We start from the raw sequence: 18094 nt of genomic DNA, 5'->3' as shown, positions 1-18094 counted from the left end.
AGTCACTGTAAGGCCTTATTCATACAACAGTGAAAAACAGCCATCACATGGCCATTTTAACCCCTTAAAGACCGAGACAATTTTTCATATCTGGTTTTTCCTCCCCATCTTCCAAGAGAGAATTCTTTACCGGGTATATCCTGTTGGGGCATAGGAGTATAACACTGATGCAGCAAATAACTGGATCTGCAAGTCACTGGGGCACCTCACTTTCCTGGATCTACCAGACAATTACATCTCCTGGGTTGAGAACTTTATTCACCTAGTCCTCAGAACCCCCCTTTTTTGTAATCCTGTTCTTCAACCCCAATTCCAATGAAGTTTGGACGCTGTGTAAAACACAAATGAAAACAAAATACAATGATTTGCAAATCCTTTTCACCCTATATTCAATTGAATACACTACAAAGACAAAATATGTAATGTTCAAATGGATAAACCTTGATTTGTTTTTGCAAATATTCATTCAGTTTGAATTTGATGTCTGAAACACGTTCCAAAAAAGCTGGGCCTGAGCCATGTTTACAACTGTGTTAAATCACCTTCCGTTTAACAACACGTTTGGGAATGGAGAACATGAATTGTTGAAGCTCTGTAGATAGAATTTTTTCCCATTCTTACTTGATGTACAACTTCAGTTGCTCCACAGTCCGGGGTCTCTGTTGTATTTTGCGCTTTATATGGGAGACAGGTTTGGACTGCAGGCGGGCCAGTCTAGTACCCGCACTCTTTCACTATGAAGTCATGCCGTTGTAACATGTGTAGAAGGTGGCTTGGCATTGTCTTAATGAAATAAGCAGGGATGTCCCTAAAAAAGACGTCACTTGTGTGGCAGCAAATCCAAAACCTGTATGTACCTTTCAGCATTAAAGGGGTATTCCCACCTCACATACTCAGCAGTCTTCACTCTTGTAAAATCTTCTTTCTTCCTGGTTTCTTGCATCATTTGGTGGGCGGGGTTTCACAGGCAACCTGCCGTTTAGCTCCGCCCCCAAATTCGTGTGTAGCCCCGCCCACCCACATTGGACTATGAAGTACAGGCAGCAGCAACTCCATTCTGTGTTACATACAGACACTGCCTGTCTCTGCCATAATGAACACAACTGAATTAGCTAGCCTGATAACTGGGAGAACAGAAGAAATGAAAGCAGCTCCTCTCCTCTATCTGAGTGCAGGACCTAGGTCACATGGTGTAGACACAGGATTAGCTAGAAACACAGGCTGGCTCCATGCACATAGCCCCTCCTCCCTCCCCCCTGAGAGCAGCAGATACATCATTTGACTCAGGAGCAGCTAAGTCAGGGCTGTGGCCACAAAAAAAATGAATAAAGTAAGATAGTGGACAGACAAAGCAGTTTTGCTGAAGCAATGTATTTAGGAAAAGTCTTACATCCACATTAACAAGCATTATAGATAGGATCCTTGTGATGGGACAACCCCTTTAAAGAGGACCTTTCATCAGATCGGGCACATGCAGTTTTATATACTGCTGGAAAGCTGACAGTGCGCTGAATTCTGCGCACTCTCGGCTTTCCCAATCTGTGCAGTATATAAAACTGCATGTGCCCGATCTGATGAAAGGTCCTCTTTAATGGTGCCTTCTCAGATGTGCAAGTTTCCCATGCCATGGGCCATAACACATCCCCATACCATCAGAGATGCTGAGTTTTGAACTTTGCGCTGATAGTAATCCAGACAGTAGTTTTCCTCTTTGGCCTGGAGGACACAATGTCCATTATTTCCAAAAACGATTTGTAATGTGGACTGGTCAGACCATAGGACACGTTTACACTTTGTGTGGAAATATATGGCTAAAGATATATGGCTTTCACTTTGCACGGTAGAGTTTTAACTTGCACTTGTAGATGTTCACTGACAATGGTTTTCTGAACTGTTCCTGAGCCCGTGTGTAATGTCCATTACAGAATGATTTTTAATGCAGTGCCGCCTAAGGGATAGAAGGTCATGGGCATTCAATGTTGTTTTTTGGCCTTGCTGCTTACTTGCAGAGAGTTGTCCAGATTCTCTGAATCTTTTGTTGATATTATGGACAGTGGATGATGAAATCCCTAAATTCCTTGCAATTGTACGTTGAGAAACATTGTTCTTAAACTGTTGGACATTTGCTCACAAGCAAGGATGGGGCGAGGTTCACCACTTTGTGAATGGCTGAGCCTTTCAGGGATGCTCCCTTTTTACTAATCATGACACTCAACAATTAACCTGTTCACCTCTGGAGTGCTCCAAACAAATGGTTTTTGAGCATTCCTCAACTTTCCCAGTCTCTCGTTGCGCTGTCCAAGCTTTTTTTGGAACATGTTGCAGGCATCAAATGCAAAATGAGTGAATATTTGTTTAAAAATAAAATAATAATAATAATAATAATAACGTTTATCCATTTGAACATTAAATATCTTGTCTTTGTAGTGTATTCAATTGAATATAGGTTAAAAAGGAATGTATTGGAGATCTATCCATCACAACTTTTTCTGTTTTGTTCATTTGGATTTCCTTATTTTATACATTTATAAATGTTGAATTTTAATTTGGTCATTGCACCTTTCACTGACACCATTTAGCTTCAAGTAATGTATCCCTCTTTGATTTATGGTAATGACAAGCCTAGGAACCTTCAATAGGCTCTTGACTGTCATGGCAACCGATCGCTGCCCTCCGATAATGTTCTGGAGGACAGTGATCAGTAAAGTATGGCACACTTCAGATGCAACGGACGTGTTTAACTGCGGCATCTAAGGTGTTAACACTGATCACGCCAGTTAGCGGCAGGTGTTGACTGTATTATACTGCTGGCATCCGCTGTGTATATCCGCTTCCATACAGCCGCTCTACATATACACCATTGGCTAAAGGGGATAAAAACAACAAGGCTGAATATGTGAATTCGTGTTTCCATTTTTTTGATGGACAGAAAAAGTGGTCAGCCGATTAAAAAAAAAAAAAAAAAAAAAAAAAAAAAGGCAATGGGTATGTTTTTATAGTCAGATTTGCATCTGAGTGATGGCCATTATAAAATGGTAATGGTTGTGTATATATCCTCAGTCTTCAGAAAATCTAGTACACAACACAGATAAACCTAAAGGAGAAGTTTAGTATTATACTGTATAAAGTACAATAGATGAAGTCCCACCATCTTTAAGAGGACCCCCCCCCCCCCCTTATCCAAACAAGATTTTCCTGTGACGGATTTTTATTGATATAATATATTATGTATGTAATGGTCATTGTCCGCAGCAGGCTGATTTACTTAGCTCTGATTTGCTTCATGTACAAAGGTAGGTTTCTGCTCCTATTAAGGGCACTATTATTGCTATGGCATTTTCCACATGACAGACTCCCTTTAATAGTTCGCACAGTTTTGTAGAGAAATAGAAAATACTTTGCTTCAGAAATGGGCTTTAAAAACATCAGTTCCAGGGTTATGACTTGACCTCAAGTTCTGCGTTTCTCATCTAACTTTCAGCAGTAATGGACAATATCCCAATAGTTACCTCTAGATCTCATTTCCTTTGATCTTTCTATCTTAAAGATTTTTTTTAAAATGTGCCCTCAATTAACCTCCATGGGCTTTTGATGCCTCCTCACCTTTTTCCTTGCTTCTTTTGTCAAAACCACTATTGCTCCTAACCTTGCACTTTAATCGGTAGAAGATAAAGTTCAGTAAAGATTGCAGAGATCCTGCTCATCCAAGAAATGTAGATGTGCTGAGAGAAATGAAGAGGGTGGACATTTCACTCAAAGTCAAAGCACTTCCTTAAAGGGAGACTAAACCCCAAAAGACCAAGAATAAAAACAAAAAGCTGCAGGATATAGTTCATCTCTTGCCAGGTCTTCAAGATTAACTGCTAAACGGCTGCAGAAATCTTAAACAGATAAGGTAGACACTGCTAACTGCCTTTGTGCCATTATAAGCACTAATATGGCTTCTCAGGAATTTTGGGAGGGGGCAGGGCTTGGCTCCCATTTACTATATTATACTCAAAGCACTTCGTTAGATCAATAGAGACCATGCAGCTCCAGAGCATGAATTACACCAGGGAGAGGGGAGGATTAAGGCCCAGTTCTCATCTGCGTTCGGGTCATTCCGTTCAACTATCCTCATGAAATATGCAGAGAGAAAAGTCCTACAAGCAGCACTTTTCTCTCTGCATTTTTCATGCAGAACCCACACAGACCCCCATTATAGTCTACGTGTCCATGTGTTTCCTTAGGTAACCGCTTTTTTTTTTTTTTTTTTAAATATGCGGATAGGTTTCAATTCAGGGTGTCCCCAAGTGGACTTCCCAAAAGGAAACCGAAGCGCAGATGTGGACCTGGCTTTCCCAGATTACAGAAAGGCAGGATTAGCTAGCGGTGTCATAAACTAAAAAGAGCGTTATATAGGTAGATTTTGCTTCTGCAGCAATCTATATTACAGTACTAACAGGTATGTTACCCAACTTTCTTGGAACTCTCAAAGTTCCTCAAAGACATCTGTCAAGTTTAATGAACAATTATGGAGCAAGGAGGAGGGTTTACTTTGGTGTATTCAATACTCAGTAGTCTCTGAGGCTAAGACCCCCACGCAGCGAAAAAGCACTGCACGATAAAACACTTCTCAAAAGGGAAGGTTTTTATAACTACAGGGAAATCGCCGGCGTTTCTGTAGGTAGAATTCACATGCAACAGAACAGTTTTGGAAATCACTGCATTTCCACTGTGCATATTTTTGTGTGGATGGAATTTGCTAGAATCCCATCCTCTTTGCACAGGCTATAAAACTCTACAGTTTTTGCCACGGCGATTCCACCATGTGGGCCCCAGCCTAATGCAGCATTACCTGTTGTGCTGTCAAGCTTCCCCGTGATCTTGAAATGCACATCTGACATTATATAGCACAATTACATGGCAAGGGGTAGGATTTAACTAGATAAATGTAGTATTCAGTATTTTCTATTACAGCCCCACATGCTATGGAGTATTCCCAGCTTTCACAGAACCCTGAAAATGCAAATCAAGCAAGCTTTGACAAGAGTTGGGAGCAAGCAGAGAGATCTATTTAGGTCTATTAGTATTCCATTTACCCCAGTGCACAACTACCTCATTTGTATAAGATGTCCATAAGTTTTTTTTCTCCAAATCTATAAAAGTGACCTACATAAGGTATGTTTATCCCTGTAATGTAACTCTGTAGTGATTTGTTGGCAGTAGAGTATGTTTGGTGGAGGTGGTGGACTCCCTTTAATCTGTTACCTACAGAGAGATGGTTTGACCTTAATTCATTATTTTTATATAATTTTCTGACCTTTTCTTGCCATCTAATGTTACTACCCAACTTTGCGTCAGTTAACAAGAAGGAAAATTGGTGCCATGAAGCCTCATGATGCTTATGTATAAGAAAGAGGGGATGAAAAGTCACATCCCCCACCAGTGTCAAATACCTTAGATCTCAGAATTTTTCCATTTAGTAGAGACATCACTGACCTGATGCCATTGAATTGTTTTATCGATAGACCTTACAGAATAACTAATGGAGAGTGTTCACTGATGCTTCTTGTTCTACATATAGAAATGTGTAGTTAGCCACCGCTTGTGGCGTTCATACTGATATTCACATCACATGATCAAACTACAAGACTCACAAAATCTGTAAATGGTCTTTCAAACACTGCACACATTGCAGATATGCCAGTCAATATGTAATGCATACATACCTGCTCTTCATTCATGTCTGCTGTATATTGCTGCTGGATTTGGCATGGCTCATCCACTGTAGCAATGGCCTAGTATAAAGAGATGTTTGGCTCTAATTCTAATTCCTGACAGCACGCACTATCACCCCATAAGCAATGGACATAGATACACTTTAATTTTTCTATTAAACCATTTTCCATAAATCAATATTGTATGTACAAAAATCATGTTTAAAAAAACAAAAAAAACAACCTAAAAAACACTTCTCATACTCTGCTTATTATATGCAGCTTTTGCAGCATTTTACAGTAATGCTCACCTTGTGGTAAAAACTGCAACGCGGACACGCTGCAATTTCCAAAACCGGCGTGGGTTTAGAAATCACAGCATGTCAATTATATCTACGGAAACGCCGGTGGCTTCCCGTAGATATAATCGTAACAGAAAATCTGCGGAAGAAAACTCAGCGAACTCTCTGTTTAAAGCTCTGTGCGATGTGTTCCTGCCACGGTTTTTCCTGCAGCGCTTTATAACTGCAGGTCACCCTTTGGGGCCTTAGCCTTAAAGGGTTATCCACTGTTCTAGAATTGGTGGCTTTTTTACCTGACCCTTGCTCCCTGCATTGATTATATGCAGAGGGTTTGCAGTTCTGACTTGCAGTCTCTTTCGTAGTGGTGGTTATGAGTTGTTGCAGCAGTCAGACCCCTGCCAACTTAAAAATGGTGACCTGTCTTAGGGATAAGTTAACAATTCTTTAAGAGTTGATAATCTCTAACTGTTCAGAAATGTTGTACGCATCGAAAAAGATTTAAACTACAAGGCATTAAAATGGATGAAACATTCAGGGGGATGGGAAGGGTACAGAGAGCCCACGAAAGGACCCCCACTGGGTCCTGTGAACAGAGGTCTTGTGTCTGTTTGAATGAAGTTGCGATTACGTATTTCCACTACTGCACTATTCAACTTTAAGGGACTACAGAAGATAGTAGAGTCTAGTGGAAATTACGGTTTAGTAATATGCCAACAGCAGGTTACAAACACCTTACACCATACATTAAGGTAATGAGAAATTGGAGTCCTTAAATAGGTTTTCCAGGCATCAATATCAGATTGGTGGACATCAGACAGTCAGCAACTTCACTTGTCAGCTGATATAGAAAGCTGCAGATGCCAGAGCTATATACAGTGGATACAGTTGTAGAATACTGCGTCCACTGTGTAGTGGCGGATCCACATTACTGCAGTTCAGTTCCCAAGCAGATGACTCACAATGATCTGATATTGACAGGGAACTGATAAGAATGGGAGATCAATATGAAATGCCCGATAAATCCCTTTAACTAGTCTAACCCAGTAAATGCTTACCAAATTTTCTTGGTTCTTCTGAACAATTTTCTGCTCTTCCTCATCCCCATTTTTCATGTATTTGACTTCTTCAACTGGTTTGATCCTGTATTCATCTGTGATCGAAAAAAAAAATAAATTTAAAGCAATCTCTTGGGACACAAAATTATGATCTAAAGCACGTTGGATAGGATTGCAAATACTTGTGTGTCTTTTTAGCATTGCTTTCATTTACAATCTGGCTTCATAACAGAGTCACAATGAATATGGTTTGACTGATCATGGGTTCAGAATATGTTACTATTAGAGATGAGCGAACACTAAAATGTTCGAGGTTCGAAATTCGATTCGAACAGCCGCTCACTGTTCGAGTGCTCGAATGGGTTTCGAACCCCATTATAGTCTATGGGGAACATAAACTCGTTAAGGGGGAAACCCAAATTCGTGTCTGGAGGGTCACCAAGTCCACTATGACACCCCAGGAAATGATACCAACACCCTGGAATGACACTGGGACAGCAGGGGAAGCATGTCTGGGGGCATAAAAGTCACTTTATTTCATGGAAATCCCTGTCAGTTTGCGATTTTCGCAAGCTAACTTTTCCCCATAGAAATGCATTGGCCAGTGCTGATTGGCCAGAGTACGGAACTCGACCAATCAGCGCTGGCTCTGCTGGAGGAGGCGGAGTCTAAGATCGCTCCACACCAGTCTCCATTCAGGTCCGACCTTAGACTCCGCCTCCTCCGGCAGAGCCAGCGCTGATTGGCCGAAGGCTGGCCAATGCATTCCTATGCGAATGCAGAGACTTAGCAGTGCTGAGTCAGTTTTGCTCAACTACACATCTGATGCACACTCGGCACTGCTACATCAGATGTAGCAATCTGATGTAGCAGAGCCGAGGGTGCACTAGAACCCCTGTGCAAACTCAGTTCACGCTAATAGAATGCATTGGCCAGCGCTGATTGGCCAGAGTACGGAATTCGGCCAATCAGCGCTGGCCAATGCATTCTATTAGCCCGATGAAGTAGAGCTGAATGTGTGTGCTAAGCACACACATTCAGCACTGCTTCATCACGCCAATACAATGCATTAGCCAGTGCTGATTGGCCAGAGTACGGAATTCGGCCAATCAGCGCTGGCTCTGCTGGAGGAGGCGGAGTCTAAGATCGCTCCACACCAGTCTCCATTCAGGTCCGACCTTAGAACCGCCTCCTCCAGCAGAGCCAGCGCTGATTGGCCGAATTACGTACTCTGGCCAATCAGCACTGGCTAATGCATTGTATTGGCGTGATGAAGCAGTGCTGAATGTGTGTGCTTAGCACACACATTCAGCTCTACTTCATCGGGCTAATAGAATGCATTGGCCAGCGCTGATTGGCCAGAGTACGGAATTCGGCCAATCAGCGCTGGCCAATGCATCCCTATGGGAAAAAGTTTATCTCACAAAAATCACAATTACACACCCGATAGAGCCCCAAAAAGTTATTTTTAATAACATTCCCCCCTAAATAAAGGTTATCCCTAGCTATCCCTGCCTGTACAGCTATCCCTGTCTCATAGTCACAAAGTTCACATTCTCATATGACCCGGATTTGAAATCCACTATTCGTCTAAAATGGAGGTCACCTGATTTCGGCAGCCAATGACTTTTTCCAATTTTTTTCAATGCCCCCGGTGTCGTAGTTCCTGTCCCACCTCCCCTGCGCTGTTATTGGTGCAAAAAAGGCGCCAGGGAAGGTGGGAGGGGAATCGAATTTTGGCGCACTTTACCACGCGGTGTTCGATTCGATTCGAACATGGCGAACACCCTGATATCCGATCGAACATGTGTTCGATAGAACACTGTTCGCTCATCTCTAGTTACTATACCAAAACACATAAAAAAAAAATCATATAAAAATGCAAACAAAGCCTTATTTTAGATTTTTAAATAAAAGTGTAAGAGTTCTGTGAACTTATTCACACCCAGATCATATACACCCCAGTTAGGCACCAGCCCAATATCCACCTCTTATGTGAGGCTCCTTACCACAGACCGTAAAACATCCAGTCATTATTATGGCAACAAACACCTACTAAGGGGGCATTCACACTACCATCGGTGTCCGACATGTAGTGTCCGCTCCTAGTGCCCGCTCAAAATCTGTCACGGACATTAGGAGCGGACACTAGCTGTGTCCGTGACACCTGTCATTCATCTCAATGGGCATCGGGTGCGTTCTTTTGCACTCCGTGCCCTTCCTTCCCTGTCCGCAAGTGAAGATGTCCGACTTCTCAAGCGGACAGAAGAACCCTGCAACCCTGCAACAGGGCAGCTGGCCACAAAATCTTCACAGACTCGTGGTATACCACTAATCAGACACCTACAGCCCATGAAGACACCACATAGATACAATAACATTTAGGAATTGAAACATTGAATTCTAGCAATAAATATAAAAAGGTGCAACCCCCCCACAGAAACAGTCACTTATATCTAAGATAATTAACCCCTTTCCGCTGTGCGCCGTACTATTAAGTCATGCTAAGCATTATGTTAACGCTCAGTGCCGTAACAGTACTGAGCTGTAATGCCGCAGGCACAGTTTCTGTGCCCGAGGCATTACATCCGGCTCTTAGCTGTGTTACACAGCCGAGAACTAGGACCAGCTACCCCATTAACTCCCGGTCGGTGCAAACATGGCTGTGGCATCCAAGGGGTTGCACAATAATAATGACCAGCAGCCACCGTGGCAAGATTGGAAGATGCCATTATACATTTTCAGCAGCCCGGGGTCTGGCCAATGGCTAGAAGCCCCTATACCTGATTGATCCTGCCTCCAATGCAGGAAGTCAGCCTATGAGTCTACATAGACTGACTTCCTTTATAGACTGCAATACTCATGTATTGTAGTGTATAGTGCTGAACCATTTTGGTGTTCTAGTGGGACATAAAAAAAAAAAAAAAAAAAAAAAAAAAGTGTAACGTATGCGAAAAAAAAATAGATAACATCTACAAAGCCCCAAACTGACCATTTCCTACATAAAATGAATTAGCGTATTTTTCGGACTATAAGACGCACTTTTTTTCCCAAAAAATTTTGGGGAAAAGAAGGGTGCATCTTATAGTCCAAATGTGGCCGCCCGGCATTCGCTGTAATAGAGAGGCGGATGCCAGCAAGGGATAGACGCCGGCACATGTGCCGGGGCCTGAGACATCTCTACGCTCCTGCCCTGCATGAAGCCAGCAGCGGCAGCAGGAGCAATGCCATTCCGCTCCTCCGTCCTCCCACCGGGAATATCAGCATCGCTCCTGCCGCTGCTGGCTTCATGCAGGGCAGGAGCGTAGAGATGTCTCAGGCCCCGGCACCTGTGCTGGCGTCTATCCATCGCCGGCATCCGCCTCTCTAGTACAGCGGATGCTGGGTCTGTATTGGCGGCCCCTTCTCCCCCGGGGCCGGTCCCCACCGGCCCCATACCTGTAAAGTTGCAGGCCGGCTCCTGCATGGCGATATTGCAGGAGCCGACCTGTTCGGGTGACAGCCGGGAGCCTACTGAAGGCTCCCAGGCCTGTCACTGCTATATTACCATTGCGGCTAGTCTATGACCAGCCGTAATAGTAATATACAGAGTGTCCCATAGACGGCAATACTGTATTACCGTCTATGGGACTTGCAATCAAATGATTGCAGGTTCAACTCCCTCCCCCCCCAGCCACATGTAGGATATTACCATCTCCTGGAGAACCCACATTACAATTTATGGGGTCTATGTGTCTGCTGGCCCATGCTGAGGACAATATATTGGGCACTGAAATGGCATAAGATTTGAAAATTGCAGTTTGAAAATCTTGTGGGGTCAAAATGCTCACTGCACCTCTAGATGAATTCCTTAAGGGGTGATGTCTAAACAATATCCTAATAAAATCACTGCACCGAAATCCCCAAAGGTGCTCTTTAATTTCTGAGGACTGTGTTTGACTCAAGTTGCACGATAGAACTATCCAATATGTGGCGCTAAAAACTACAGAATTAGAGTAATGAATATTATGGTAGGTTTTGATGTTAACTCAGTCTCTGATACAGGAAAAACTGGTTTCAATTGGAAAATGTGCATAAAATAAATGACATTTGGAAATTTCACCTTCATTTTGAATGAATTCAGTGGAAAACCTAAAGGGTTAAAGTTCCTGTACACGGTTTTGAATAAATTATAATTTGAGGAGTACAGTTTCTAAAATGGGGTCCCTACTACTGAATAGGTCCCTAGAAATCAGAATCTTGACATTTTCTTGAAAAGCTTAGAATTTGCTACTAATATTATAAGCCTTCTAATATCCTTTAAAGAGACAATTCCAATATAAAATTATACAGATTGTAAATGTTAATTATGAAGAATTTTGTGCGATATGACTATCTGTGTTTAAACCATAATGACAAAAATACAATGTGTCACGAAAAAACAATCTTGGAATCATCTGGATTTTGGGGAGTATTGTACTGAATCTTATTTAAGACCAGAGTTTTTGCTGTCCAATGGTTACGGCAGTGACTAACATGGGCACACAGGTTTAGCGTTCTCATAAATTACACTATGGGTCGATTTCTATTAGCTGAACTTTGCTCTGAGCATAGTGTTGGGCTCTGAGACGCAAGATAAGATAAATGAGAGAAAGCCAATATGTTACTCTATTACAATCAATAATGGCCAGTAAGGTTATCAAGACTATATTTTTACCTTACATCTACATATGGAATCTTAAGTCCCTGATCTGACACGGAGATGTGTTATAAGAGAATGGTGAATCCATTAAAATTTTACATTACGGGCGGATTCATAGACAGCATTTTCTTTAATCCAAAAAGAGATAGTCTTTCCATATAATTTCCATTAGTTTCACATCCACTTCTAGCTTTGGCACTGAATGGAAAATCATGGCAAAAAACCCCTGCAGTTTTGCACAATTTTCCTAAATTATAGTCTATGGGGTCCGGATGCTTTCACTGCACAGCGCTTGCAATTGCGTTTGGTATTCCGTTCGGGGGTCCCCATGCGGATTACCTAACGCAGATGTGAACTTACTATTTTATCAAAATGTGCAAGAACCACCTCATTTTCATAACCCCCTATATATTCTGGGGGCCAGCAGAGTGCTGCTGCCGCCTTTTGTGTGTATTGCAGCGCTGAATAAGTGTGTATGACGTTATAACATCGCTGTAGTATGGCCATGAGAAGCTGGTTCGACTTGTTCTGCAAAGAGCACTACAGGCAATTTCCCAGATCTCTAATGTATGAAATTCCACACTGACTTACATATATGTAGATTAACATACACACATTCAATACATGCTGGAAAAAGAATAAGACATGTACAATTTTGCTGCGACCATCATCACAGGGGTTTTATGACCCCAAAGTAAAAATGAAGAGACACCACTGGAGCTCAGCAGTGTGAAGATGTTGTCTCACCATTTATTTATTATTTAATCTATATATTATGCTTACTTATATAGCACCACCATATTCTGCAGCGCTTTTACAGATATTGTCAGTCACTGCCCATTTCTTAGTTATAGTAGATTTTGGCACTAAATCTTCTTGCCGCTGCGAGGTCAACAACACGGGTGATGAGAGGGTTAAACAGAAGAGTTTCTGCACAGACCTCAAGGCACATTCTGTGTTTGGGGTGCCCTTGGTGTTTGGTGGGATTGAAGGCACAGGACACAGGATGTCAGTCAGTTTACTTAGCTCAGTTTCATCTAGTTAGGGGGCGTTCACACTACCGTCGGTGTCCGACAGGTAGTGTCCGCTCCTAGTGTCCGCTCAAAATCTGGCACGGACATTAGGAGCGGACACTAGCTGTGTCCATGACACCTGTCATTTATTTCAATGGGCATCGGGTGCGTACTTTTGCACTCCGTGCCCTTCCTTCACTGTCCGCAAGTGAAGATGTCCGACTTCTCAAGCGGACAGAAAAACCCTGCATGCAATTACAATGGACAGTGAGACATTGGCATTACAACAACAAACTGGCAGAAAAAGTCAAAGCATCTTCCAGAAAGGTTTTCATAAATCAATAAAGAAAGTCCAAGGTTGAAAGACCATCAGATACTGTAGTAGCACCACCCAAAACCTATGCCAGCTCGGCTCTGTTTAACCAGTGTGACTTGTTCTTAAACAATTTCCCTCATCTTTTGTGTTTGGATTTCTATCAACTGAAATGTATATGGGCTGACATGTACACACTTACTTCAGGTTTAGGGAGCTACGGTTTCACCTTATGGAGACTGCCAGTTGTCATCGTCTTGTAGGCCAAGCAATTCTTCCTGGGCTGAAGGGTATGTGTATTGACGGTCATTTACAGACAAAAGCCGCTTCTTTAGAGCCACCTATCGAAGTTATTCTATTCTAAGTCAATGTCTGACCCTTTAACAGGTCTTGCAATCTGACTTTATATAATGATAGCCATTTTCCTCAACTTCTTAAGGAAGTCAACAAACAGTGTAACGGATTAGAAATCTGACAGCAGCAGCAAGGGACTGTGCAAGAACTACTCTCCACTTACTGCGGCCAACCTGTTCTGCAATGCAGTAGATCACATGATATATGTGTGTAACAGACTGTTACACGTATTACGCGAGGTATATTGCAGATCAGAATGATCCACTTCTTGCCTTTAATGAAGCATTAAATGAGAAGTTGGAGTGACCCTGACGCAAGCCAGCAAACGTTGATATGATATCTTGGCCAATAACAGAACTAGATTGACAATATATGGAGTTTTCCTGTTCTTTGAGGTTGACAATACGGTGTCAAGAATAGATGACTTTTGTTAATGAGCTTATGATTCCGCATGATAGGGTGTGTTCACATGGAGGAATTTGCACCAGATTTGGGGGCAGATTTCGCCCCCGAATCTGTAGCAGATTCCTCTCAGGGTCAGTCTCCCATTGTTTTCAATGGGAGTCAGAGATCGCAGCAGGAACATGGAAAAAAGAAGCGTCCTGCTCGATCTTGCCGCGGATTCCGCTGCTCTCAATACTCTCTCCTGATTATGCCCATTCAACTGGGGCTAAATCAGGAGTGGGTTGCTGCAATGGGATGCTGGTGCATTGCATCGGCATGCTGTCTTGGCTAGACCATCGCGAAAGTGCCAGCGGTGGAAAATGAAGAGAAATTCTATTTCATTTTCCGCGATGTGAACAGACCCTTAGTGGGGTCTACTACAACTCTTGAGGGATGTCAGATCAAGCTTTACTTTATTCAGTTATCTTTGAAACAATAAATGATAGCAGAGAATGTAAGATCTTTCTGTTTTAACGCAGATTCCTTTTGATCAGATTGATTTGGAATGGGTACATTTCTAGAAGCAGACATGGATTGTTTAAATCGTATTATCCTCAGGGATACTTTGAAGCCTTTATCAGGGATATTATTCTTCAAGGACAAAAGGTTATGCAGCAGAATAGTAAAATACAGTGTATTACTGAAAAGTAATGTATAGATAATTTCTCTATCTCAACAGAGACCCAATGGAATAATATTCTGTTAAAATACAAGACTATCAATGCAAGACAAGCAATTTTGCAGGTCTAATTCCAAATATTATTTTGAAGCAAGTATAGTAGGTTTTTTTTAAATACTTTGTAAGCAACAGAAACCTCTTAAAAATATAATTTACACTTAGGAGTTTCAGAAGGGTAGTTTATCTCATTCTATGGTATTAGCATAGAAAAGTGACCGCTGTGCCAAGGCCTCCACCGGACCAGGCCTCTTAGATATTCTTGTAAAACTTATGACATCCAGCACTACCAAATAGTCACATGCACTGTGTTTGGATTAGATAGATAGATAGATAGATAGATAGATAGATAGATAGATAGATATATATGTATTTAATTTATTTATTGTCAGGGTCTGGGGTTGCTAGGTGGGGTGGCATAGACACACAAGTCCAAGTTTCTTTAGTCCAAAACAAAGGTACAGTTTATTTTCACTCAAAAAGATAGTGCAGCAACAAAAGGAAACAATACAAAAATACATACCTACCAAGCTAGGCTCTAATTAAACATAGAATTAGTTACTTCACCTAGAATAACAGAAATCCAAAAAGCCAGAGTGGCTGCCGGAACATCCCCAAAATGCTCAGCAGACGAAAGTTGTCTGCTGAGAACAAACATTCCTGGAGTTTTCTCATCTCACCCACCTGAGTAGTCTGGGTGAGACGTACACCCCCTCCATTACCTGACCAGCCATCGGCTTACAGTGTGTATATATATATATATATATATATATATATATATATATATATATATATATACACACACACATATATATATATATATATATATATATATATATATATATATATATAGGCACACACTACATACATACACACAGTTTTGTCATGAAGTGCTATGATAAGGGGAGACAAAGGGGAAGGGGAAAAAAAATTCAACTAAGCTGTATTAATCAACTTCTTTCTACTCAAAAACCTACATTTTAAAACCTAATAATATCAGAAACAGTAAGTAAAATACAAATTTTTTTTTTTTATTATCCTGCAAAGCATTTCAGTGAAAAATTTCTGCAGACTTGACAGTACATATCACACACGTACAGTATATCATCTGTGCCTTATAAATGACATGTCTTGAACAACATTAGCAATAAATTTCATCAACATTTACATTCAGTGATTCCTGCCATTGGCCACAAAGCTTCATATTCAAAGAGAAAACAATGACTATAGATTGTTCTTACCACAGAAGGCATCCCCGTTTTGGTAGCTTTTGCCATTTTGAGCATCTTCATCATTTTGCACTGTAGATACATGCTTAGCTGAAGCACATCCCATATTTATTCAGTCAGCTCCAGACTGACTGCTTAGAAAAATCATTTCTAGTGAACACCTTTCAAGTCAGGCCAAGTATTCAAAGACGTATCCACCATTGCGTAATCTGAGAATAAAGAAGCATAAATGTCACAAATTTCTCATAAATCAGTAGTACAGATGATTATCTGAAAAAAAACAAAACAAAAAAAACCACACACTTTTAAATTTCTGCTTTAAGGCTGGGTCCCCACGGGCTGGAAACGTGGCGTTTTACAGTAACTGCAAAGTAGATGGGATTCTTGTGAATCCCCTACCTACTTTGAGGTAGAAACCACAGCACAGACATGTTTCGATTTCCAAAACCATCGCAGTTTTGGAAATTGCAGCATGTCAATTATACATAAAACTCTACAAACTTTGTTTAACGCGCTGCAGGAAGAACCGCAATGCGTTCCTGCCGTGTTTTTTCCCGCAGCGCTTTATAACTGCTGGCCATCCTGTGGGCCTTAGCCTTAAACTGCAAATGCAAAATACAGATTGAACCCATGGTGTGTGTGTCTGGTAGTGTGTATGTAGGGGAGGGAGGGGGGAGGAGGGAGTTTGTTATAGCTTAAGTGCACTTGAACAATATAAGATGAAGAAATAATCACTAAACATAAAGAAGCAGCAGCTGCACTTGTGTGTACATTTGGACCTTGCAGAAGCTCAAGGAATATTGAGTGAAGAATTCTCTCTTTCATAAGTTATATTATATGGAATAGAAGTTTGCATGTCAAGAAGCCACATGTATAAATTACAAAGACGCTTACATTAAGTGACCAGAAATCCATCAAGTCTCCCAATGACAGTATAAATCTATACAGCATCTATGGCAATGCCTGGTGTGCCCGTGGCTTAGTTTACTCAATCTAATTAATATATGGTATGACATGCTTAGCAAACCATGAAGGGAAGCTGTAGAAATAGGACACATGGAAGTCCTGGATGTCAATCAAGATAGCCCATATTATCAGAAGAGCTCCATCCACTGTTAATTTGGCCTGTTATTAGGGCAGAAAGGACCTGTACAGAGAAAAATGTAGTTGAGTTGCAGTGTCTAGTATAATTTATTTTGCAATTGTCCTCTACTTGTGAGTATTGAGATGACAGACATGATTTATACATCTTGATACAAGAAAGACAAAGTAGGAAAAGCAAAGACCATTTTAATAATGAACAGTCTGGAGTACTGGAAGACATACTACACATTCTGATTAGGGTTGAGCGATTGGGATCGGAAAAGATCGAATCCCAATCGGTAATCAAGTAAATGTCACGATCGTGATCGGGTTCCGATTCCGCCTAAAAAAAAATCAGGAACGGAATTCTGATACCGATCGCTCAACTTACCTGCCCAGATCTGCTGCCGCTCCCTGTTCTCCTCGCTCCTTTTCTTTCTCCTTCACATGCCTTCAGAGCACCGTGCGCGCCCCCGCCTCCCAGGCTAGTGTTAGAGATGCTGGGAGAAGGCAAGGCTTGTGGCTTAGGAGAGTGTGGGCGGGTACTGAGAGGGGAGACGTGAGTGATGCACTCACATCTCCCCGCCCACACTCTCTTAAACCACAACAACCCCCACCCACTCCCAGCATTTCTAACACTAGCCTGGGAGGTGGGGTGCGCACGACGCTCTGAAGGCATGTGAAGGAGAGAGAAGAGGAGCGAGAAGAACGGGGAGCAGCAGCGATTCTGTGCAGGTAAGTGGGAGGAATTAAGTAACTGGGGGATTTTTTTTTCAATCACTACACAGCGTGGAGTCCAAAAATTGAAGCGTTCAATTTTTGGACTTCATGCTGTGTAATGAATAGGATTGTTTTTAAAATCCGATCTTCAATCATTAAAAAAAATCTCATTGAATTTCATTAGGATCGGAATTGGGATCGGGTTCAAATGGAAAATGATCGAAAATCGGATTTTAAAAACGATCCTGAAATCTCAAGATCGGCTCAACCATAATTCTGATATAATGTTTCAACCCTGTCCATAAATATTGATAATTGCCATATAAAATGTTATGAGGTACCTGAACCCAGCTACAATATTCATAACCATTAGTGATAGCCATGAAAATTGCATGTAATAGTCTATTAGGTTTAAAGGGGGTTTTCTCCGGGACTACGATTTCGATTATCTATCCTATACCATATCATTGGGGAATGATATTACAGCCAGTTTAGCCACTTGAAGAGGTCATGGTGTTCAGGTGA

The 18094-nt window shown here is 41.6% G+C and overlaps 1 protein-coding gene across 2 annotated transcripts in view; it reads right to left on the bottom strand.

The window, feature by feature from the left end:
- The window catches only part of C9H1orf21 (chromosome 9 C1orf21 homolog), a 77059-nt gene that overhangs the window by 9584 nt on the left and 49381 nt on the right, over positions 1 to 18094 (bottom strand). Inside the window, exons 2-4 of one of the 2 annotated variants that reach the window (XM_075286722.1) lie at positions 15779 to 15975; positions 7057 to 7151; positions 5712 to 5780 (exon numbers count right to left, since the gene is read on the bottom strand). In XM_075286722.1, coding sequence (XP_075142823.1) covers positions 5712 to 5780; positions 7057 to 7151; positions 15779 to 15872 — 258 coding nt within the window. In that variant the 5' untranslated portion in view covers positions 15873 to 15975. The remainder of the gene's footprint in view (positions 1 to 5711; positions 5781 to 7056; positions 7152 to 15778; positions 15976 to 18094) is intronic. The other variant, XM_075286723.1, reaches the window with a different exon arrangement.

This window comes from Leptodactylus fuscus, chromosome 9 (assembly GCF_031893055.1).
Source record: "Leptodactylus fuscus isolate aLepFus1 chromosome 9, aLepFus1.hap2, whole genome shotgun sequence".
Taxonomy (NCBI): domain Eukaryota; kingdom Metazoa; phylum Chordata; class Amphibia; order Anura; family Leptodactylidae; genus Leptodactylus; species Leptodactylus fuscus.
Note: the sequence above shows the minus strand (reverse complement) of the source record. Positions and strands in the feature narration are given on the sequence as shown.